At 37.7% G+C, this 24,598-nt stretch overlaps 1 protein-coding gene across 2 annotated transcripts in view; it reads left to right on the forward strand.

Moving 5' to 3' along the window:
* LOC306845472 (low-density lipoprotein receptor-related protein 8-like) overlaps window positions 1-24,598 on the forward strand; it is a 164,776-nt gene that overhangs the window by 62,485 nt on the left and 77,693 nt on the right. For both annotated transcript variants that reach the window (XM_079378311.1, XM_079378310.1), the window contains exon 3: window positions 9,545-9,667. In XM_079378311.1, coding sequence (XP_079234437.1) covers window positions 9,545-9,667 — 123 coding nt within the window. The remainder of the gene's footprint in view (window positions 1-9,544; window positions 9,668-24,598) is intronic.

Here is a 24,598-nt window from a genome sequence, read left to right on the forward strand (position 1 = left end):
GTAATCAGTCGCATCTTAATTCCTGTGATTTGATTCGAAAAAGAAAAATGTATGATAACCGAGGGAAATGAGAGGTAGAGAAAAAGAGAACATCATTAAGTGAAGGGACCATTTCATTGGCCAGTGAGTGTAAATATTTATGTACTAATGGTTACTGTGTGATTATGCTTGATATGCTCCTGTTTGTTTGAGGTGAAACATCAACGGTACAGAAATCAATGGAGATAAATAAAGCGGGAGAGAAGGAAAGGACACCCGGAGAGGAATAGGCAAACATAAAACAGGCTAATAGGAACTGCTTTCACCTTCACCCCTTCTTCCCTTTGTATTTCCCATCAATAGGTCTCTCTCTGTTCTCTCAGGTCATATCAGTTACACTCCATCCCTTGAGAATCTGCTGCAGGAATGGTAATCTTAAGGAATTCTTTGCATCACAGGAATAAAGTATATTTTTAAAATGGCAAAATACAAAATTGTTTTTTTTAAATGTAATAATATTTGACAATATTAATAAGTTGGCAAGTAAAAATGTTTAACTTTATTTGTAATCAAATAAATGCAACCTTGGTGAGCATAAGTGCCTTATTTCATAACCCATAAAAATTTACTCCACTCATATATAATGCTGCTGGGCTTGTGGCTGACATTCTGAACTGCTGCTGTAAGGACCTAAGCCCAGGTTTGCATATTTCCGCATGGATTAGCTGCTTTTTAGTTGTAAGAAGTTGGTCCTGGATCAGCACTTCAGGAAAACTTTTATTTCCAGCCAAGTTGCTGACAGCAGCAGTAGCACTACATCTTACCTCCAACTCCCTAATGCTCAATTCAGTGGGACGCCCCTGTGCCACTTGGTCTTTCAAACGGACCTAGTTTCACACTGCATTTATCTTTTTTCCTCTTTAAGAAGGCATTATGCGATTCCAGAACAAACTCCAACCAGACAAAATGCTCGATTTAAGCTTTTCACGTGTGGGAGTTTATTGACTCGGGAGTGTTTGAGTGCGTGTGTGCTGTCAAAACTGCCTCCCTCCGTCTTACCTCTTTCACAGAGATACTCAAATTCCTTGAAGTGTTAAATAAAAAGGCGAGAGAGGTGTCTGATGAAGGCGCTTTCACACAATCTGCATACAGAAGCAGCGGAGGCAGATTAGTGTGTGGTATTGAGCTGTGAAGCGTCAGTGTAAAGCTGTGCTCACAGGGCTTTATCTGCTCACTTCCTCAAAGGAGTTAAATTGTGCCCTTTGAAATCCACCTGGGTTTCAGCCTTAATCTTGTTGTTACCTTTGCAGGCTGTTTGCTTATTTCTAATTTTATTCCAGTTTTTTTTTTCATCTTTGCACTCCTAGAGTTGATACCTGAGTTTCTAGGTGCAAACATTGGGGGAAAACTACAATATTTCAAAGTATTGCAGTATTTTACTTCATGATACTGTGTTGATATTCTTACAGCAAGAATCAATAATTGTAATTTTTTTTAATGTAATATCTATGGGAAAAAGAGATTGACCACCACTCATAGTATGCAAGAAGATGAAATGTACTGTGACATTAGGTCGCTAGTCTTGCTAGACTTTTACTTGCGGCAAAGTCTGGATAGGGTTGCGCCAGCCTTTCGTAAGTTCAAACTTAAATCTAGTTTGTAACTAATTCTGCACTTAATAAAGTGCCTGCACTGTTTGTTTTTAAGGTAATACGAAATTAGTAGGTCATAAGTAGTGTCATAAGTAGTGTCACATAACATGACATAAAATAGCAGCTTTTGAATCTGTGAGCAATTGTTAAAACATAGTGAATTTCAGTTTATCCTGTTAAGATTGGTTTTGACTTTTTTTTTTCTTGTGTAACTAATGATAAAAATACATTTTTATTTAAACTACAGTACTTAATTTAAGTAAAACATGAGCTTATTGATGCATTTGTTAATCTGCTTTTTTAGTTCAACTGTTACTCCTGGTCAGAGCAGCTTAAGTTTAATGGTGCAAAATGTTTAGCAGTGGGTTGTAACTGGCTCCTTTACCTAACTATATTGTAAAATTAACTGATGTATGGTGATATGAATGCTATGTAAAAAAAATGTTAGCAAAAAAAAATTAAAAACAAAAATATTGTTGTGACCTACATAATATTCAGGGCAGTTCAATTAACATAATTATACCTAATCACATTGTATTGCTAGGCCTGTTTCCAACGCGTATAACTATGAATTAGTTATAAGAACCTTTTATAGTTCATTGGCAGCACATGAACTGACCAGTCAATGCACAGACATCTTCACATACAGTCGTGGGCAGAATTATTGGCACCCTTGGTAAATATGAACAAAGTAGTCTCTGAAAATAAACCTGCATTATTAATCCTTTTGATCTTTTATTTAAAAAAAAAATCTAACTTTTCATTGAACTAAAAGAATTGAAAATGGGGGGGAAATCTCATTATGAATTAAATGTTTTTCTCAAATGCATGTTGGACACAATTATTCGTACCCCTAGAAATTCTTATGAGTAAAATATCTCTGAAGTATATTCCCATTCATATTCACAATTTTGTACACTCCAGGGGGATTATGAACATGAAATTATCCAACCATGGCTTCCTGTTTCACAGAAATATAAATAGGATTATAAAAAGGAGGGAAAACAAAGTCCAAATTCCCTTAATCATCCATCACAATGAGATGTTTCTGATGTGCAGCAAAAGATAATTGAGCTTCACAAATTAGTGAAGTGGCTTTAAGAAAAGAGCAGTGAAAATTCCCATTTCCACCATCACGGCAATGATTAAGAATTTCCAATCAACAGAAAATGTTATGAATCTGCCTGGAAGAGGACATGTGTCTGTATCGTCCTAATGCACGTTGAGGAGGAGAATTTGAGTGGTTAAAGACTCTCCAAGGACCACAGCTGGAGAATTGTAGAGAAAGGTTGAGTTTTAAAACCTTAAAAAAATTGTCAAACAGCACCTGCTCACTCGTCCAAAAACAAACTTCAGCATATTCAGTTATCAGACACGACTGGAACTTCAAATGGGACTGGTTTCTATGGTCAAATGAAACTAAAAAATTTGCTTTTTAGCAGCAAACACTCAAGATGGGTTTGGTGAACACAGGGATAAAAAGCACCCCATGTGTACAATGAAATCTACTACTGTATTTTTGATGTTGTGGGCCCATATTTCTGCTGGAGGTCCTGGACATCTTGTTTTGATACATGGCATCATGGATTCTATCAAATACCAACAGATAAAAAAATCAATAAGTAACTGACTCTGTTAGAAATTTTATAATGAGCCATGTTTGGATGTTCCAACTGTACAATAATCCAAACACAAACCTCAAAAACAACACAAAAATGGGTCACTCGGCACAAAACCAAGCTTCTGCTGGCCATTCCAGTCCTCTGACCTGAACTCTGTAGAAAATGAGTGAGGTGAACTGAAGAGAAGCACCATCATGGAGCTGTGAATCTGAAGGATCTGGAGAGATTCTGGATGTAGGAATGGTCTCTGATCTCTTGTCAGGTGTTCTCTAACCTCATCAGGCATTATTAGAGCTGTTAAACTGGCAAATGGAGGTTTCAAAAAGTATTGAATAAAAGGGTGCCGTTAATTGTGGCCAATGTGTATTAGAGAAAAACATTTATTTCATGATGATGTTTCCTCCCATTTTAAATTCTTATTCTCCAATGAAAGGTTAGATTTTTGTGAATTTTTAAAATAAAAGATCAAAAGGATTAACAATGCAGATTAATTTTCACAGCCACCTTTGATCATTTTTACCAAGGGTGCCAATAATTCTGACCACGACTGTATATACAGTACATGCAACCAGGCGTTTTTACATGCAGTTGCTTATGAAGTGGTGTTTTCTCTCACCCTTCCCATATTTCTCTGTCACTGTACTGTTTCGATAGATTGCCTTGGCTTGCTTTATCCTCCTTTATTTCTTTCTTACACATGCTCACATGTAGGTCTCAGCATGCACAGAGACCTGCACAATGCTTTTCACCTTTCACAGTTTGTGTGTGCTACATAAGTATAGGTTACTAAACAAGTGGAGTCTCAGCAACACATACAGGCAGTAAATCTTACAGAACTATACTGTAGGAAGTTTACTATGAATTGTGCATGGTTCTGTGTTTGCCCTGTACACAAACCTTTTATAACAAGCTGTTTATTTGTTTCATGTTATTCTTTGATTTCTAAAGAGCTGATTTGTTAATTGTTAATTAAAAAGGCTATTCTCTTATTTAATCAATTTGACTTTTAGATTATAGTGATTGATGCTTAGCAAGTTAAAATGTTCACTAATAAAATAGAGCAAAAAAACTATAAAAAGAATTTAAGACACAATTAAAAATGTTGTATTAATCATGTTTTCCATTTTAGGTGGAATCAGAGGAGGAATATTTTTTGTTTATAGTTATACCTTAGTTTTGTGTCTACTGTTTTCCTCTTAATTTCTTAATGACCAGAGCTTTAATCACTGTGATATTCATAATTTTTTATATGTATGTTGCGAACAGAATATATTCATCAATATATTCCAAATATTCAATATATCACTCAGCCTTCATGCCAGCGTTATGCTTAAAATGTTATATGATTCCATCTATAATGACAGAGACTGAAACAGACAAGTACAGAAAGAAAGGGATCCCACCAGAAAAAGGTGACCCACTGAGGCGCCTCTCTTCACAGACTACATTTACGATTATGACCTGTCCATGTTTATAGCCCTGCTCAAGATGGCTCTGCGATTGCCTGATCCTATAATAGGTGGGCTCTCTTATCTCAAACGAGTACTCAGAACCACATAAACCACAGCCAGTCGATCACAGCACCTTCCCCAAACGGCACGCAATAGACCTCTGATCTGGCATCACTGATTTATTTTTTCCAGCTGCTTAGACTATTGAATTTTACATCAAACTTAACAAGCATTAGACCAGCGACGAGTGCCTAGAATCTTATAAATGACTACTGCTTCAAAAAACTGTTCAAGTCTTAATCACCTTCCTTCAGGCATTAGTTTGTTACCTCAAAGTAAGCAAATAAAGCAATAAAGTGTGTGGCTCGTAGTGTTTAAGTAGCTCTTTAGACCACACTGAAGTATATTGAATTTCTATTTCCCGTCTGCTCCATTGCTTTTTTAAAAATTGCATTGGTAATTTGGCAGTTTTCAGGAAGCTGAAGGTGTCAAGCATGTTTAGACTGCGGTCTTAGTTTTATGATTTTTGTATGGCTCACAAATCATGGCAGTGTATGCAGTCTTTATGTATGTGCCTAGTGTGAGTATCTGCATAATGAAGTATTTGCTGCTTGTAATACATACCATCTTTTAATCAGCACGTCTCCTGAGTGGGTGCTTGAAGCTGCCTGCCTGCATTGGCAGTCCTACAGGAAAATTAGTAAAACCAACACTTGAGCTCACACGTTTTCTCAAACCAATGCAACACAACCCCCCCAGTTTACACATCAGCTCCCTTCCACCCTTTAAGTCAACAACATCTGGCAATACTTCAAGCAATGATTTTTGCTTCTGTGGATAATTTTAAGCATATACGGTGAGCCAATATATTCACTGAAAGCCATTGCCTTGGTATTTCTGTGCATCTAGAGGCATCAAATGGAACTGCAAAAATGATTAGATTATGTTAGAGCCCTGCACGGGCCTCAAATTTAGTCCCTAGCCCGGCCCTGGCCCGAGACGCTCAGGCCAACGTTAAACCTGCACTATAATAATAATGTGCACTAGCCTATATCTAAGTTTGTGCGGAGAGTGGAAGCTAAAGCGCGCTCTGCAGGACATGGAGGCACCAGGGCTAACACTTGGATTTTGTTCAGTGGAAACAAATTAAAATAGCTTAAGCAGTCACTTTTTTTTTTTTTTGATAAAGGTAAGAGTAATACATCATTCGGACCTGTAAAGAGTCTACTTGTATTTGTGTGCACTCACAATACCAACAAAAGGTAGTTCTTTTATAAAACAAAGAAAACAAACATGATGCGCTTTCTGCCATCTTGAACAGGAGCGCTTCACAAAAATGATCCGAAACTGAGCGAATACATGCCTCACAGACATGATACATACATCTATAGAAAGCTTTAAATTATCACTTAATGAAATAAAAAAATTGAAAACAAACTCTTTTATTATAATCTTAATCATAATCAATAAAGATGCATTTCTCTCTAAAGGCGCCTCTAATGAGGAGACGGCGAGTCAGGATCAGCAACTTCATCCTTGCGACACGGACTCAGAAAAAAATAGTTTATTAGTAAATAATTCAAATATCTCTTTACTATTTCCCGCAGACACATTCATGGTTATGTTTGCTGGGGTTTTGCAGCAAGCTTTAGCCTATTGCATGCATTTGAACGCAGAACTATTCAGCTGCGCTGAAGTCACTTGCGCACCTGCTGCTGCGGGACACTAAACACCATCGAGCTGCTCTCAGTCGCAGCACGGTCTCGTGTTGTTTCCACCAGCGCGGTGATTTTTTTCATCACTAATCGATATACGTCTATAATATAAAAATAAGGAGAAACCCAAAACAGGCCCGAGGCCGGCCCGCATCTTAACTATGACGTGAAAATTGGCCCGAAGCCCAACCCTAGAGGTGTAAAAAAGTTGGGGCCTGTCGGGCGCGCGCCGAAATGCAGGGCTCTAGATTATGTATTATTTTTATAAGAAAAAAATATAATAAATAGTTAATGTAATGATGTAAAATATATAATAATTAATATATTAGGGCTGTTGAAAATGTGTAAATACCTGCGATACTTATGTGATTAATCCTCATGTAAAAAAAAAACTAGTAATTTTTTTTATTAGTTGTGAAAATTAATGTGCAAAATAAACTTATTGGGGGAAAATTAACTGACAGCTGTTATTCAAACAGAGGGACCTGATACTGAAAGAGACAGAAACTTCTCTATATTACAATATATACAACACACTATACTAAAGGCTCATAAATGTGATTTATATATATCGATTATAATAAAGATTGTTTTTAGTTCATTTAAATTAAATGCTGCTTTTATGTATAACATTTAAAGCCTATTATATGTTAAAATTTCCTGTGGCTCAAATAGTAGAGCATGGCGCTAGCAACGCCAAGGTCATGGGTTCGATTCCCAGGGAAAGCAAGAGCTGATCAAATGTCAAAACTGTAACTTGAATGCATGTAAGTCGCTTTGGATAAAAGCGTCTGCTAAATGCGTAAATGTAAATGTTAAAAAATGATGGCACAAAATTGAATGTAGAGTTGAATGAGTATGATTATTCATTTCATCCCAGAAATGGATACAAATCCATCTGTAAGAGACATCAGTTACATTACTGGTATCTGTGATACTCTACTTGCCATTAAACAAGATGGCATTAAGCAATTTAAAATACACTGTCTTTGTTATTTCTTCAACAATCTACATGAGATTCAGTTTGAAAATATATTTATAACAAAAATATATTTATTTACAAATTTTAAAGTTAGTTGCAATTAATCATGAATAATTAGATTTTTCAAAATATGGCAATAGGGGAAGTCGTGGCCTAATGGTTAGAGAGTCGGACTTGTAATCCAAAGGTTGTGGGTTCGAGTCTCTGGCCGGCAGGGATTGTAGGTGGGGGGAGTGAATGTACAGCGCTCTCTCCACCCTCAATACCACGACTGAGGTGCCCTTGAGCAAGGCACCGAACCCCCAACTGCTCCCCGGGCGCCACAGCATAAATGGCTGCCCACTGCTCCGGGTGTGTGTTCACGGTGTGTGTGTGTTCACTGCTGTGTGTGTGCACTTTGGATGGGTTAAATGTAGAGCACGAATTCCGAGTATGGGTCACCATACTTGGCCGTATGTCACTTCACTTTTTCACTTTATACAAGCACCATATAATGTGTGGTTTTTGATATTTTGTGGAATCAACCTACGAATGGCTTACTTTGAACATTGAACAAGATTACACACTTCGCCTTGAAGAAAATTTAATATGATGTTCAGCTTGAAAGGAATGAAGGGTGTGACAAGGTCAAGCTTTGTCCTTGAGATAAGACTAGTGAAGGATCTTTGGTAATTAAGCGCTGCTCAGAGCTTGCTAACCACCTCTCTCTGTAGTCTTTGGAGGTGCTTAACCCATAACATACTGCCTCTGGTTCCAGAGGAAGATAAGGGGCAGGGGAACATGGCCCCTATGATGTGCAAGTTGCTAAATCTCTGGGCTTGTTTCAGTCTAAGGTAGCTTGGCTGGGGAGATAGGGAAGACTTAGATTAAATCCTCTTGTTCTGATGGGAGCCAAGGGCCTGGGATTTGCTCACCGTTCCAGAGAAGAATTTCACAGAATATCACTTTCGAGATATATATATACTAGATCGTTTTTTTGCAGCTTTGTGTGTGTTTTTTTAAATATTTGAATAAATGTAACATTTAAAAAGTCATTGTACTGTATTGTTGTCAGTGTGACACATTTATGCACTTTCTTGGCCTTTTTATGCAAAATTGATTAGGTGCACATTTTCCACATTTTTATCAGGATAACTTTTTTTAGCCTCTAAAACTTCTCTATTTTTTTCATCTGATGGAACAAATGCTTTCGGTCAACCATACTTTCTGTATTTTTTGTTTTGTTGTTGTTGTAGTCTGGTCTGGATGTTGTCCTATTTTCCCTAGAATTACATAAGATAATGGAAATAAAATGGGTTTGGAATGTTTCATATTTCATGTTAAATTTAAAATTAAATGAAATTAAATAAAGTATGTTGTTTCAGCTGTTTGATTTACTATAAGCATTTCGATTGGAAGAGAAGAAAGCAGAACTAATATTTGGCATTCAAGAATAGCACACCCACCCAGACCAGGCACTGCATGTGTTCAACTGATGCACATGATAAAAGTCGAACGTGTGAACCGTGTTAAATCACTGTGTCCTCTCTGACTGATAAAGCTCTTATTGGTCTCCCTCCCAGAGAGCTGACAACATCATCAATCGCTCTCGCTTCAGGCTCTTTTACTCCAGCTACAAATTTACTGGACTTAAAGCAAAGCAGTCTTTATCCACACACATACACAAACAAAAGTAAGGGTTCATAAATTCACAGCGACGCATACCTGGGCCTTTGTAATTGCTCCCGCTGGAGCTGTGTGTTCAGTTCATTCAAACTCTCTTCCCAATTAAACTATAAACGCAACAAGAAGAAACGACAGAGACGCACGGTGCACTTAGCCTCATTTCGCTTGCCGTTTGTTGTTTAAATCTGAAGCGTGAGGCTTTTTCTGCTCAAGTTTTTCTTTATTTCTGCACTAGAACAGGTGCTAGCAAGTGTAAGTCTACTATTGTTTCTCAAGTGATCTAATTTTGTCATTGCATCTCCTGCAGACTAGAGTTACTAGTACGGTTTGTTTCACTGTTTTTGGAAAAAAGTAATTCCACCTTCTGCTTAAACTTGACATGTGAAAAGCAGGTACATCCGAACTGACCTTTGACCTCAAATAGACCACTTGTCTAAACAGCATTAATGTATATGCTTTTCTCTCTTTTCTTCAACAGCAAAAAAGACATGTTCCACAACAGACTTTGCATGTAAGAATGGGCAGTGTGTCCCGGCCCGATGGAGGTGTGATGGAGAACCGGAGTGTCCAGATGGTTCGGATGAAGCAGACTCCACCTGCAGTGAGTAACCTGAGTGGATGAGTGTGTGTGTGTTTTATTCTGATGACTGATTCTGATAATCTTTGTCCAAATAAAAGCATGTAAAACTTTAAATTTCATTTGAGGGAGCACCACCATATCCTGAATATAATTTCAGTGCCATAGGAACATTTTTATTTTATTTTGTTATTTTTATTTTATTTGATTCAATTTAATTGTTTAGGTTACACTACCATAAGTTCGGGTTCAGGAGTTTTTTTCCTTCCCAGTTTTGTTTAGCAAGTGTGCGTTAAATTTATCAAAATTGACAGATTTATAATCTTCCAAAACATTTCAATAAATGCCTTTCGTTTGAACTTTCTATTCATCAACAAATCTTGAAAAATTATATATTTTATATGAAAAAGCTTGTAAAGAAAACAGCACAGCGGTTTTCAACATTGATAATATAAAACACTAAATCAGCATATTAGAATGATTTCTGAAGAATGATGTGTACTAATGGCTTCTGAAAATTATAATGAATTAAAATACATTTTAAAATATATTAAAATAATATTATTTAATGTAATACTATTTAACAGTATTACTGTTTTTAACTGCATATTTAATCAAATAAATATGACTTCTTTCAAAAACTTCCAAAAAATATTGCCTGAACGATAGTGTAAATATAAATATTAACTAATTAAATTACAGCAGTGTTATGCCTTGAAGCATTTCTTAATTTATCAAGCATTGCATCAAGGTTTTCCAAGTATTCATTCAAGTAAACAGTCAGTAATTAAAAACAAATAAATAAATTAAGAGCAGCGAGTTGCTTTCAATTCTTGTTAATATTGTTGTTTGATTAATTTCAACAACATAATAGACAGCAGAGTGTCTGTTAGGGTGCACTTGTACTGCAAGGCCCAGTGAAAAATCTGATATTTTGACACTTTGTTTTAAATCAGTGTGTTATCTTGATGATAAAGCAGGAAAATTCATATTTCTAGTTGCTAAAATGTGTGTTTTTGGCAGATAATGTTTCTGCACCCATTATTGCTCATTTATTTCAAATTGGATTATTGTAATAACACCATTTGGAATTCACCCTATAGGTTTCTACTTTCAAAGGCTGTATAAATACTGCATATCCATATATTTAGACTGTCTTCTGTGCTGTAGTAAACCTATTTGTCATGCACATAAACTGAGATAATGTTAGTGGAGTTTTGACTTTTATTTGCCTGCATCCAGTTCTTTTTATTTTGTTTTTCTTCGAAGGATTGCCTGTGGCTGTTTGGCAGTCTCAGTAATTGTTATTTTAAGCTGTGGACTGAGCCTTTCTCACTGGCCATGTGATGTGATTTTTGCCGTTGGCTGAATTAGGCTCCAGCTGCTAATTGGCAGCAGTAATGCTCACGCCCCCCCGGCATACTCACTCTCTTGTTTACTAGTAATTGATATTGTCCACTCAGATCATATGCAAATCACTTTTTTTTTTTTACACATAGTCCTTGTGCTCTGATTCGGTTGTTACTTCACTGCTGTTGAGTCAGGAGCAGGTTCTGTCTCTTCTGTTTCTTTCCTTTACTACTTGACATCCAAAAGAAAGTGGAGCTTCCAGTTCAGTGATCATAAGATCAGATCGAAAACATGATCAACTACGATTTGGCTGTGTTTTACCTCCTGGCTACAGCATCCTGGCCAGGAAAGAATGAAGGAGACCTTGGCTTTGTTTGGAGATATATATACTACCATGCTATATTGTGTGCTTATTTGGAACATTATGCAAATTTTCTGTATGCATAGAATCTGATTGACTTTACATTGCCAATGTTCAGTATTCAATGTCTGTCTTTCTTTCTTTCTTTCTTTCTTTCTTTCTTTCTTTCTTTCTTTCTTTCTTTCTTTGCCAAAACTTTTTTCATACAAAATGGAGTTAAAGATAGTAAATAACAGTTTCAATGATGGTTAAATATGCACAATACAGTAAATAACAAACTGGTTTGGACATAGATTTTTAAAAGATTTTTTGTTATTGATGACAATTGGATATTTTTAATGTTCATGCTAATTCCCCCCAATTTTTACATTTATATAACCTTTGCCATCATCTTACGTTTACTTAGTTATCTTAAAATTGCTGTAAATTTATCACCACTGTTGAATGAAAAATATATATCAATATTTCAGTCTACATTATAATGTGATGCCTAAATTCACTTACTTAATTTAAAACAATTGATTTTAGATATTAATATTTGAAGTTTATTTGCAAAAACAGTTAACTCAGTTTTTCAAAATTTTCATAAATCATATTTTCTGTTGTGTTATCATGTTTTTTTAGTTATTATCGTTTATTCAAAACAACCCAACTGCAGTTTGATTGATATTAATTGGAATGCAGGAATATAAATGTCTGAATTATTAAATAAATGTCTGATATTAATTATAATTTAAATCGCAAAAGTAGAATACCAGTTATTTTTTGCATTTTACAATCTTTATTATTAAGTTGCATCCTTCATGCTGCCTCTCTCCTTCAGCATGTTCACATTTTGCATGTCTTTAAAAATGAAATGGAATGGTATGACAACTGTACCATAAACAGATGCAGGTTGTGCTAGTTTCAAAGCTCCCACCCACAGAGGCCGTCAGCATATGATGGACAGGTGTGAAATTCTGTGTGTTACTGCCATTTGTCTCAAGTACGATGTGGATTCCACCACTGAATTGCAGAAACTTTAGCTTGATTTGCTTGTTAATGTCCATCCAAATCAGCCCACATGCATGTCTAAATGTTGATCAAATGCATTGAGGTAAAGGCACTCGTATAGCTTTGAGATATACAGTCCACACACACATACATATGTGTATTCCCTCTAGTCCAAGGTCAAAGCTAGTAACGGTATCCAGACACATTCTCCCAATATCCCTTTACCTGTGTTAGATTGCTTTTCAAAATTGCTTTCAGCTTTGCTCTGATAGAAGGAGAAACTATGTAGAGGCCTTTGAACAAAGTCACATGGAGTCACATGGATCATAGTTCTTCATGGCTTCTTCACACAAGCACCTCTTTGTTCCTCAAATAGTCCCCAAACATTAGCCTCCCTCTGGTAATGCAGAATATAAGTACTGGCATGCCATTACAGCAGACTGTCATGTTGTGCTCAACCTGGTAATATTACGTGAGTGATATTGAGAAACGGACCGGGCTCTGTGGTTTCTCAGTATGGGATATCTTGATCAATGGGAACAGCGGGGCAGTCATTGTGGTTGCATTAAAAAGTAATAAACAGGAGCATGCGGACATGACACAGGTGCTTGTACAAAACCAAATCTGGGATCATATGCAGGAATTATTATGAAAAATGAGGTGGGTACCTTGTCGTGATTGGATGGTAATTAATCAGCTTGATGAAGTGTGTGCTTGTGTGTATTTGAAAGGCACATTTACAGTGCTGTATGTGAAAATTAGGGTTGGATGAAGGGTAATTTTTTGGCACCTCCAGCTGTTCAAGGATGGATTTGCATATACTGCATATCTGGTTAAAATGTTTGCCTTTTATTGTTAAACCTTTGTCTTCATACAGACCTGGACAAGAAATATTGTTATGGTGAATTATGATAGACTGTGAGGAGCTTAATTAGTGGTGCATGCTAATGCAACAAGTTTAAATGTTTTAATTTTTTTTAATCCTTGTAAATGCTATAAATCAGTTTACTGTAGGAATCACAACATTATAATTGTGGAGAAAAAATATATTAATTTGAGATTACATTATAGATTACTATACATTTACTTGTGATTTGTTAAATGACAGAAAAGGCAATCCAGCTGAACTGATCCAACTTTCACAATTATGCTACTGTTCAAAAGTTTGGGGTTGGTAAGATTTATTTAAATGTTTTCAAAAGAACCATTTTTGAAGGGTAGTGTACAATCCGTTTTGGTTTGGTTTGGTTTGGTTTTTGTTTTAAACAACCACCTAACAATGCCCTTTTAACCACCCTTTGCAACCACATAACATATTAATTCATATTTCAGTAAGAAAATATAAAAATGTACTTGATTTCTTGCTGTGCTTTAAAACAGTTGGACATTCAAACAAGTACAAGTTACACTTCTACACAACTCAGCAACTGAGTGCTGCACATTCAGTGTCTATTAAATCATGAGAAAGAAAGACAAGCAGCCTTAGGCATTGATATTGAGCTGTAATTGGCTTCCAGGTGAGCAAATAAAAAATATATCTGTAAACCTTTTTTCCAAGAAACGTACAAGTATAGAAAACATTCAACATGCTTGCAAAGACCTCTGCTTCTGAGAACAATCACCTCAATCAATGTGTGGCAATGTTTCTCTTTAGTTACACTCAACGATGTAATCTTGTGTTTCTGTGTATGTTATATAACCTCTCCTCCAACATTCTCACATTCTGCTTTGGCTATTTTTTTTAATTAACTTCTGTCCTTAATGCTGCTTTCTGAAATGTGTCCAAGATTGAACTCATGTTAACAAGATCTTGAGTCTGATTGGATTCATTATTCTTTACAAATTGGTTGGTGTTTCCCCCCCAAATACTGCTGGAAAATGAGGTAGACATTTCATTAGGTGCTTTTGGAATTTAAAAATTGAGGCAGAAATGCATAGTCTATTGCTTCAGAATAATTAATTTCCGTGAATTTGCTTTTTAAGACCTTAAATATTGTTATGAAGAAGATTTGAACTATTTTCAGTTTTGGTCTCTTCGTCTGCATGTATATGTTACAGCATGAAATGGGATTTATTCATTTTTGTTGCCTGAATTGGCTTAATCACAGACCTCTTTATGACATAACAAAGGTCATTCTCTTTCAGCTTGCTCAGAGTAGTTTAATAAATGTAATACATTTCACACTAATTAAACTCATTTGACTTTGTAAGTACAAAGCATGGTTATTAAAACATAACATTTGTGGCAGATGAGTAAAGCCCTGAATAGACATTACAGTGGAGTTAGATGAAGAATACGTTGTCTTATTTCAACATCAGCAAAATTGTCAGTGTTTAAACTGAAATTCAGTGAACTCACTCTATATAAAATAATCAGTTATGTTATATATTTGTATAGGTTTCTTGTCAGTTTGCATTATCATTCACAAGACTCTTATCAGTGTTGCTTTTGTATTGATAGGTGACAAGTTTGAGTCAGGAGACAAAGGCCTGGGCCTATTATAACCTTGCACTGGAGTTTTGCTACATAATTATTTTAAATATTATAGAGGGATCCAGTCAGATGCACCGGATGGGTTCAATTTCATGCTTCAGGCAGCGTTCCCTGAAGTAATTTCCCATGTGGCCGCACTCCAGGAGCACTGCTGCAGCCCAAGAGCAAGCCCCAGTCTCCCGGCCACGCACTCCGTTCCCGGCAGCCAGAGCGGGGCATCAGCACAGCCTGATTGCTTCTTAGTCACGCGGTTTGTGCTGGCGTTTTAATTTAGCGCCCATCAGTGCTGATTTTTCTCACTATCAGACTGAACTCAAGCGCCAGTAATCAACTGCTGCCTACAAAAGGTGAAGCTGTTGAGCCAAGTTGTTTTTTAATTACTTCTCCACATTGTTGATAGTATAGCAAGGGCAGAAAACAGTTGGTAGAAGAGAGGAGGATGGGATCAGGAAATGGCACAGGCCAGAATCAAACTCCTATGAATGCAGCTCAGCTCGAGAACATGCACAGGTCAAATAATAAGACTTTGTTACTTTAGGTCGAAAGTTTTTGGACAGCAAGATTTTTAATGTTTTTTAAATAAGTCTCGTCTGCTCACCAAGCCTGCATTTACTTGATCCAAAGTACAAAAAAAGTAAAATTTTGAAATATTTTTACCATTTAAAATAACTGCTTTCTATTTGAATATATTTAATTTCAAAGCTGAATTTTTAGCATCATTACTACAGTCACATGATCCTTCAGAAATCATTCTAATATTCTGATTTGATGCTCAAAATACATTTATTATTATTATTATTTTTGAAAACAGCTGAGTAGAATTTTTCAGGTTTCTTTGATGAATAGAAAGTTCAGAAGAATAGCATTCATCTGAAATAGAAATCTTTTGTAACATTATAAATGTCTTTATCATAACTTTTGATCAATTTAAAGCATCCTTGCTAAATAAAAGTATTACGGTAATTTCTATCATTTCTTTCCGAAAAAAAAAAAAATTATAGTGACTCCAAGCTTTTGAATGGTATAGTGTATAATTTTACAAAAGCTTTTTATTTCAGATAAATGCTGATCTTTGGATCTTTCTATTCATCAAAGAATCATGAAAAAATATATATATTATTTTTATTTTTTTGGAAGCTTGATACAAAATCCACTTGGCTTATAAATGTGACCGGACACATACAAATTTGTATGGGCTTCTTGTATAGAGGAATAAACCAATTCAGCAACCAATTTAGAAATCCGCTTTGTCTAAAACAAAGGCACAATTACATATTAGAATAGCTCTTCGAACTCTCTTATATCTTATAATTAACTAATCAGCATTGCTTTTGTTTATGTTTTCCCTGACTGTCAGAATAATTAGCGTTGAACTAAACCTATCAAAGACTGAGGCGTCTCATGAGAGCAGGTCATGTCAAAGTGACATTAACTGGCTGTGAAGTACTCTGGGATTTTAACGTGGGCTGCTCACACTGTTCAAAGGACTGGTTGATTGGGTCAAGAGGCCTTATTCCCTGCAGGCACATTTAATTGGTAGAAGACATGGAAACATGGACATCAGGGCTCTGTACTTACTTGCATGGTCAGTTTGACAGGCATGAGTGCGTTTGTGTGTGCAATGAGTTCAAATGTCCTTTGTATGCATGCATCTTCTTGTAGGGGAAGATCATAAATAATTAAACATGTCACCTTTACAAGTTTACGAAAGCCAACAGAGGTCAGAAGGAACAGGAAGCTGTCGACTTCCCTTGTAATCTCTAGAGAATAAACATCTGCAGTGTTTGCCTCAACACCGATCACTCCTGGATTGATCAACATGATGGATGGATAGCTTGCTTAATTGTGCCCCACTGGACACGATCTGCAGAAAAAGATCGGCTTTAGACATCTGCCTTACTAAAAATGCTCTCTGAACGTCCTTTGTGTGATTCCATCAATTTCATTTTTACTCGTAATTAGTGACCCTTGATCACACCAGCTCCCTATTGATCCTTTATCAGTCCTTTCAGTCTAGGGCCAGATCACCATTTCAAGTCTCTTTAGGTCTTAATGACCGTCTTGCACAGGGTTTCCATTGAATCAGCACTATGGTGCAGTGTCAGTTTGATGTATGTGGCTGGATTTCTTTTTCTTTCTTTCTTTCTCTCTTTTTTCTTTCTTTCTCTCTCCTTTTTCTTTCTTTCTTTCTTTCTTTCTTACTTTCTTTCTTTCTTTTTCTTTCTTTCTTTCTTTCTCTCTCCTTTTTCTTTCTTTCTCTCTCCTTTTTCTTTCTTTCTTTCTTTCTTTCTTTCTTTCTTTCCTTCCTTGTCTCTCTGTTTCTCTATCTTATTATACATCCTTGTTTGTTAAAAAAAAAAAAAGCAGTATTGTGTTGCAGGTGAATTAAAGCGATCAGCCTTTCATAAGCCGCAACTATCTTCATTTATAGTGTATGTCAGTATCAGTGTTGCAGAAGATCCTTCAATCTTGGCTCACCTGAGCAACCAGCCAGACAAATGTTCCATAACACATGCAGCAAATTAGCACTCCTAAAGAGGCAGCAGCTTTTATTAGTTCAGCCTTTGTTGTGAGTTGAGTCACCCGCTGAATGTTTAAAAAAAAAAAGACAGGAAGGAAGCTTATATTTACTTTTATGAAGAAAGCCACACTTGTGGCTATATAATATCGAGTAATTGCATCCACACATTTGTAATGCGAGGCATTAAACTTTATTTTCATGTTATAATTAATGTGAAGGTGAATGATTTTTTTTTTGAGCATACGTCCTGAGCATACGTCCAGAAGTGAGACTGCCTACAAGCCTATATATTGGAGAACCATCCAGTGCTTATAAACCCAATATGAGTGCCAAATATTTGAAATGATGCCATTTGACTTTCAAAACTGGTCTGCCACATTAATGATTCATGGGAGTGTAGTATGAATCGCAGATGTGATTGGAACAGAGGAAGGATTGACTTGCATGTGGCTTCAAGTGCTGCTGCTACATCACAATCAAAAACAGCTTCTTCAGTTTGTAAGTCAACAAACAAGGACAACACAAATTTAACAAGCAGACATTTATTATAAAACGTTGATTGCTGATTCAAATATGTTTTTGTGCTCTCTTGATGCTTTAAATAATAAAACATTATTTTGGAAGACCGCAGAGATTTGTATTCGGATCAGCTTTATTTGCATGTAAGAATGGTGTTTTTGTCCTCTTGAAGCAATATTTACTCATGAATTATTGAATACATTCATAGTGCACTGTGCTATTTCTTTTGCTAATTGACCTCCAATCTTGTTTTTTTCCCCTGACATTATTATTTCTAATTTCTTTTAAATGTGTCGTTTAAATGTCAGCTTGTTCAGAAACGTCCCTCCAGTGCAATAATTCACTGGATTTCTCCTCTCATTGTTAAGATTATACCTCCAGTGGGCCAAATCTGTAGAGACCCGCTTGAGAGCCAGAGAATGTGTAATTAAAGCAAGACCGAGACTATCGATTTACAGCTTATAGGATTCCTGTCATGTGTTTGCCCTAGACATCAATTTAGGGGCGTGCTTGTGTGTGCACACAGACAAGGGTAGCCGATCACAACGTGCTGTTTTGTTAGATCGCTGGCTCGTGTGTGTGTGTGCGTTAGTAGCTTAAGCCCTCCCAGTCTGAAATCTATTCAGTCCCAGCCAGGCACATCCCATGGTTTAGCAGCCTGTTTTTCAATATGGTGCGTGTTTGGGTAGAAGTGTGTCTTTAAATGTCTCACCACAGACTAATGAAGCTGTAAATGTGGTTTTGCCTGTGCTTGTGTGTTAGACTGTCATTTGTGCCGGATCAGCACGTCTGCTAACAGCAAAGGCGTTATTAGTGGCATCCGAGGCACTTCATTTGTCTGGCTGCACCCCTGCCCACCCGCTTTTTCATCAGCATCTTTCTTTTGTTTTTCTGTCGCATCTTTTGGTACAGTGATTGTATCAAATGGTAATATGTGTGTGTGTGTGTGTAATATGGTAGTGTGTGTGTAAAATGGTAGTGTGTGTGTGTGTGTAATTTTTTTTTTTTTTCCATTTTTTCATATGAAATTATGTTAAAGTTTTTGTTTACCAAGTCTGCATTTATTTGATCAAAAATACTGTAACGCTACCGATTAGGCCGATCGTAATACATATTTATATTTAATTTATGTCAGCGTGTTATCCAAGAATGGAAATTGGATTAAGGTTATCAAGTTGTATCTTGATTTCTAATACTTTGAAGTTCTTGACTCCATTTCCTATAATGCTGTGCTGGACTCTTGTATTAATTCCTGTTTTTGTTTCTTCCTGTTTAATGTTTTCTCTATGGATGATGATTGCATATGTATATAAGGGGGTAGGAACCAATGTGTGGGGTGTTGTTTTCCTGGGAACTTTTCCAATTGACGGACCTCTAGTTTACCAGGTGGATATCCTTGTTTGCAGCATGCCTCGCTGGCAGGATTTACTTGTGATGTTGTGGAGTGTTTCGTGACATTGGGCTTTTTGATGCAATGCAGCACAAAGGACTTGGGTACATTTGTCTGGGACTAACGAAGGTTGCGGTAAGAAGTACGCAACTCATCTTTTAGTGCAAAGACTAAGGGATCTACGATAAGTCACGACAAGGTGGACTTTGCTCATGTGTGTGATTAATGATATGTTTAATCTGGGTGTTTATACAATATACGTCTCTTTTTGCATCGTGAAATGACTGAACTGTTTGTATTTTATTTGATGTGACATCGCTAATATTGAGATTGTTACAGTGGTGGCCCGTACGGGGAAGTTGTTTATGTGCAAGTGGTGTGTATATTATTGGGGATAATGGAGAGTGTTAATGAGGAGAACATAGAGGGACAAGACAAAGAACAAAAGGGTAATGAGCCAGATTTTTCTGCTGAATCTTTTGTAGTAAGGAGGAACTCCACTAATGAAATATCTTCTATGTTAAGTTCATTATATGTTACATCTGATAGAGATGAGACTGATGATGATGATGACGATGGTGAGACAAGAAGTGTTGTAGAAGTTTTGTCACAAACTGAAATGGTGCAAATGAAAACTGAAGTTGGGAATGTGAAAGAATAGATACAAGTTTTAGAAACTAAACTAACTGATGCAATTAATAGCTCTCTAAATAGAGAGACCAGTTTGAGGAAAATTATCGATATCAGTCTCTCCAAGTTAGAAGAAAAATGGAATCAGGGTTTGGAAAGGTTGGAAAGGGAAGTGGTGAATTGTTTGCTTCGTCGAGATGAGAAATGGGAGAGGAAACTGTTGAAAGTTAAGTTCTGTAGTACTCCTACTTCTCCACGGTTACTTACGAGTAGAACCACGACTCCCCGAATCCATGTTGAGCCTGTTAGTAATGTGTCTCAGACTAATACCCATAACTTGACTGGTCTGGCCGGTGCATCCTCCTTCTGTGCAAATCCTCCGATTAGACTAGAGTTTCCTGAATTTGGGCTATCTATGGAAATTGCGGATGTATTGCATTTCATAGAACGATGTGAAAGCTACATGGAGGTAAGACCTCTTTCATGGCCTGAGTTGCTTGGGACATTGAGTACAGTTCTGAAAAGTTCAGCCTCGAGTTGGTGGAGGGCTGCAAAGTGTACAGTCCATGATTGGAAATCATTTAAAGAAGCTTTCATGGCAGCCTTTCTCCCTGCAGACTATATGAGTGAAGTGGAGGAGAAGCTGAGAGTGATGGTGCAGCAACCTGGACAAAAGCTCAGAGACTTTGCATATGATTACAGAGCTTTGTGTATAAAATGGAAACCTGAGTTGAGTGAGGAAGAGATGGTGAACAAGATCCTCAATAATGTCAACCCCAAAATAGCAGGATCCTTGAGGGGCACTGTACATTCGGTTGAGCAGTTAGTTAAGATTGGATCCATGGTGGAAAGAGATTGTATGAGCATAAAAGATTACTGGCAAAAAGTCAATGACCAAGTTGGAAAAGACAAGATAAATAAAAGAGGTTCTAACAAACCAGTTGCTCCCAGTGTGTCAACAGGTCTATCAGTGATACAGCGCCATCACCATTGGAATCAAATTAATCCAGCATCACTTCTGGTGGTCCCTATCATACTGAATGGATGGCAGGTTGAGGCTGTGGTGGATACGGGAAGTGCTTTTACCTTAATGCAAGAGAGCCGATGGAAGGAGATTGCAGGTATGCATAATGAAATTCAGAATGTTAAGCAGAACTTTGTGATGGCTGATGGAAAGATGCATCAATCGAAGGGACAAGTTGAGATGAAGTATGACTGGCACCAAGAAAGAGGAAAGGTGGAGGTGTATGTAATGGAAGACTCCCACCTGGTTTTTCCCGTTGTTCTGGGATTAGACTTTTTGACTCGTGTTGGTGCCACCTTTGATTTCTCACAACTCTGTTACAAACTACCTTCTAAAAGAGGTGACTCTGGTTATCCTTTTATCTGTAGTCAACAACCATCTTTTATCCAAGGAGCTGGAAATCAGATGTTTAGCTCTCGTCCACGGAGCAACCTCAGCTTGTATTATCCTATGACTGAGGAACAATCATATTCCTTTCCCAGAGCCAGAAAGGATGTGCCGGGCATGGTTGATGGAGATCTGTTCCCTTCCGAGGTACAGCAGCTGATGCAGGAATGGCCGAATGTAACATCAGGAAAGTTGGGAAAAACTTCGGTTGTAAAACATCGAATTCAGACCTCAGACGAAGTTCCCGTAAAATCCAGGGCGTATCGGGTTTCACCCTTTAAAAAGAAGATTATTGAGGAGGAAGTAGAAAAGATGTTGAGAGAAAACATCATTGAACCCTCTCTCTCTCCTTGGTCATCGCCCGTTGTCCTGGTAGAGAAAACTGATGGAACGTTCCGGTTTTGTGTCGACTATCGGAAGGTAAATAGCAAGACCATTTCAGACGCCTATCCTATGCCCATGATCCATGACATTTTGGAGTCCTTGAATGGGGCAACGTGGTTTTCTGCCTTAGACCTGAAGTCAGGTTATTGGCAGGTGGAAATGGCAGAGGATTCTAAGCAGAAAACAGCCTTTGTTACGACAGCAGGTCTGTTTCAGTTTAAGACCATGCCGTTTGGAGCACGGAACTCATCAGCCACTTTCCAACGGTTGATGCAGACAGTATTGAGTGAGATCGTTGGCAAAAGCTGCTTCGTGTATATAGATGATATTATCATATATTCTAAGACAAAAGAGCAACATCTGGTCGATTTGAGAGCTGTGATGGAGAAATTGTGTAAATCAGGATTAAGTCTGAACATGAAGAAGTGTCACTTCTTTCAACGTCAGCTGAAGTTCTTGGGACACATAGTGTCAGACAAAGGGGTGGAGGTGGATCCTGAAAAAACTCAAGCCATAAGTGAATATCCAGTGCCCAGTGATATCCTGTCGCTACAGAGGTTTTTAGGACTTGTAGGATGGTATCACAAGTTTATACCTCATTTTGCGGATGTTGCTGCGCCTTTAAATCATATGAAGCGGAAGGGAGTGAGATGGAATTGGACACCGGAATGTCAGGACAGTTTTGAGCAATTGAAACGTGCAGTCACAAATCCGCCTGTGCTATCGCAGCCTAATTTGTCACTCACCTTCCAGGTACATACCGATGCAAGTGACATGGGGCTAGGTGCTGTCCTTACTCAATGTACTGAAGAAGGTGAGAAGGTGATTGCCTATGCATCAAGAATGCTAAAGGGGGCTGAAACGAACTATTCGACTTCAGAGAAAGAGTGTTTGGCAGTAGTCTGGGCTGTGGATAAGTGGAGGCATTACTTGGAAGGAGTGGAGTTTGAGGTTTATACAGACCATGCAGCCTTGACGTGGGCCTTTAATTGCCCGAAGACGTCTTCAAGGTTGACAAGGTGGATTCTTCGACTACAAGCTTTTAGCTTCAAGGTTTTCTATCGACGGGGTTGCCTCAACCAGGTGCCAGATGCCCTTTCAAGAATATATCCAGCTCGCTCTGAAAGTGTGTTACCATGCATGGTTATAACAAGATCCAAACTCACTACTGACTTGCCACACAATCTGTCTGAGATAGCTAAAGCCCAGGCTAGTGACCCTGACATTCCATCATTGAAGAAACATAATCAAGAACTGACTCAGAAACCAGGAAGGACACAAATGGAGGAACATCAAGGAATTCTGTATCGACGAGTACCTCTAAAACAGGATGGGCATAAATTCCAAGTGGTGGTCCCACAAGTCTTGGTGAAGTCGTTCTTGGGGTACTTCCATGATAACCCCTTGGGAGGACATCTAGGCAGATTAAAGACACTCATGAGGGTCCTAGAGGTGGCTTGGTGGCCTACTGTGCGCAAAGACGTTTGTGAACATGTCAAGACATGTAACGTTTGCCAGAGATACAAGGGGGAATGTTCCAAACCGTCTGGGCTTATGCAGTCAACAGAAGTTACAGAACCCAGCCATACACTGGGAATTGATCTGATGGGTCCTCTTCCTTTAAGTAAGAAAAGAAACACAATCCTGCTGGTGATTGTTGACTACTATACAAAATGGGTCGAACTCTTTCCATTAAAAGATAGTACAACACCGAAGATAGTGAAAATGTTAAAGGAAGAGATATTTACCAGGTGGGGGGTACCTCGATATCTTGTATCTGACAGGGGGCCTCAATTCACTTCAAATCTTTTGGTGGAACTGTGTAAAGATTGGGGAGTGGGGCAGAAATTAACAACTAGTTATCATCCTCAAACAAATTTAACCGAAAGAGTAAATAAAACCTTGAAAACTATGATTGCATCATTTGTTGGAGATAAGCACTCGAATTGGGATCAGTGGCTTCCAGAGCTAAGATTCGCTATCAATTCAGCACATCATGAGTCGACTGGTGTAACTCCGGCACAACTGATGCTTGGAAGATCTTTGAAAGGTCCGCTTGAAAGACTTTTATATAAATCACCATCTCCGAATCAAGCTGCCTATACATTGTTAGACCGACAAAGAAGATTGGCAGATGAGGTAGCACATAGAGTGGGATTGCAACGTGCCAGACAAGCCAGATATTACAATGCCCGGCATAAAGATGCGCAGTTTAAACCAGGTGATCTGGTCTGGTTCCGTTCTCATCCTATCTCTAGTGCTCCTAACAGGTTCTCAGCCAAGCTTGCGCCTAAATGGGAGGGGCCTGCTAGGGTGGAAAAGAAATTGGGGCCAGTAAATTACAGTATAAGATGGGGTTCTCCTGAAAAAACTGACAGTATTAATGTTGTTAATTTGAAAAGGTACTATGGTCCTATTCCTACTATGTCATAGATTGGGGGAGGGAACTATGTAGCACCTCTACATATTTATATTTAATTTATGTCAGCGTGTTATCCAAGAATGGAAATTGGATTAAGGTTATCAAGTTGTATCTTGATTTCTAATACTTTGAAGTTCTTGACTCCATTTCCTATAATGCTGTGCTGGACTCTTGTATTAATTCCTGTTTTTGTTTCTTCCTGTTTAATGTTTTCTCTATGGATGATGATTGCATATGTATATAAGGGGGTAGGAACCAATGTGTGGGGTGTTGTTTTCCTGGGAACTTTTCCAATTGACGGACCTCTAGTTTACCAGGTGGATATCCTTGTTTGCAGCATGCCTCGCTGGCAGGATTTACTTGTGATGTTGTGGAGTGTTTCGTGACATTGGGCTTTTTGATGCAATGCAGCACAAAGGACTTGGGTACATTTGTCTGGGACTAACGAAGGTTGCGGTAAGAAGTACGCAACTCATCTTT

Source organism: Barbus barbus (assembly GCF_936440315.1).
Source record: "Barbus barbus genome assembly, chromosome: 25".
Taxonomy (NCBI): Eukaryota; Metazoa; Chordata; class Actinopteri; order Cypriniformes; family Cyprinidae; genus Barbus; species Barbus barbus.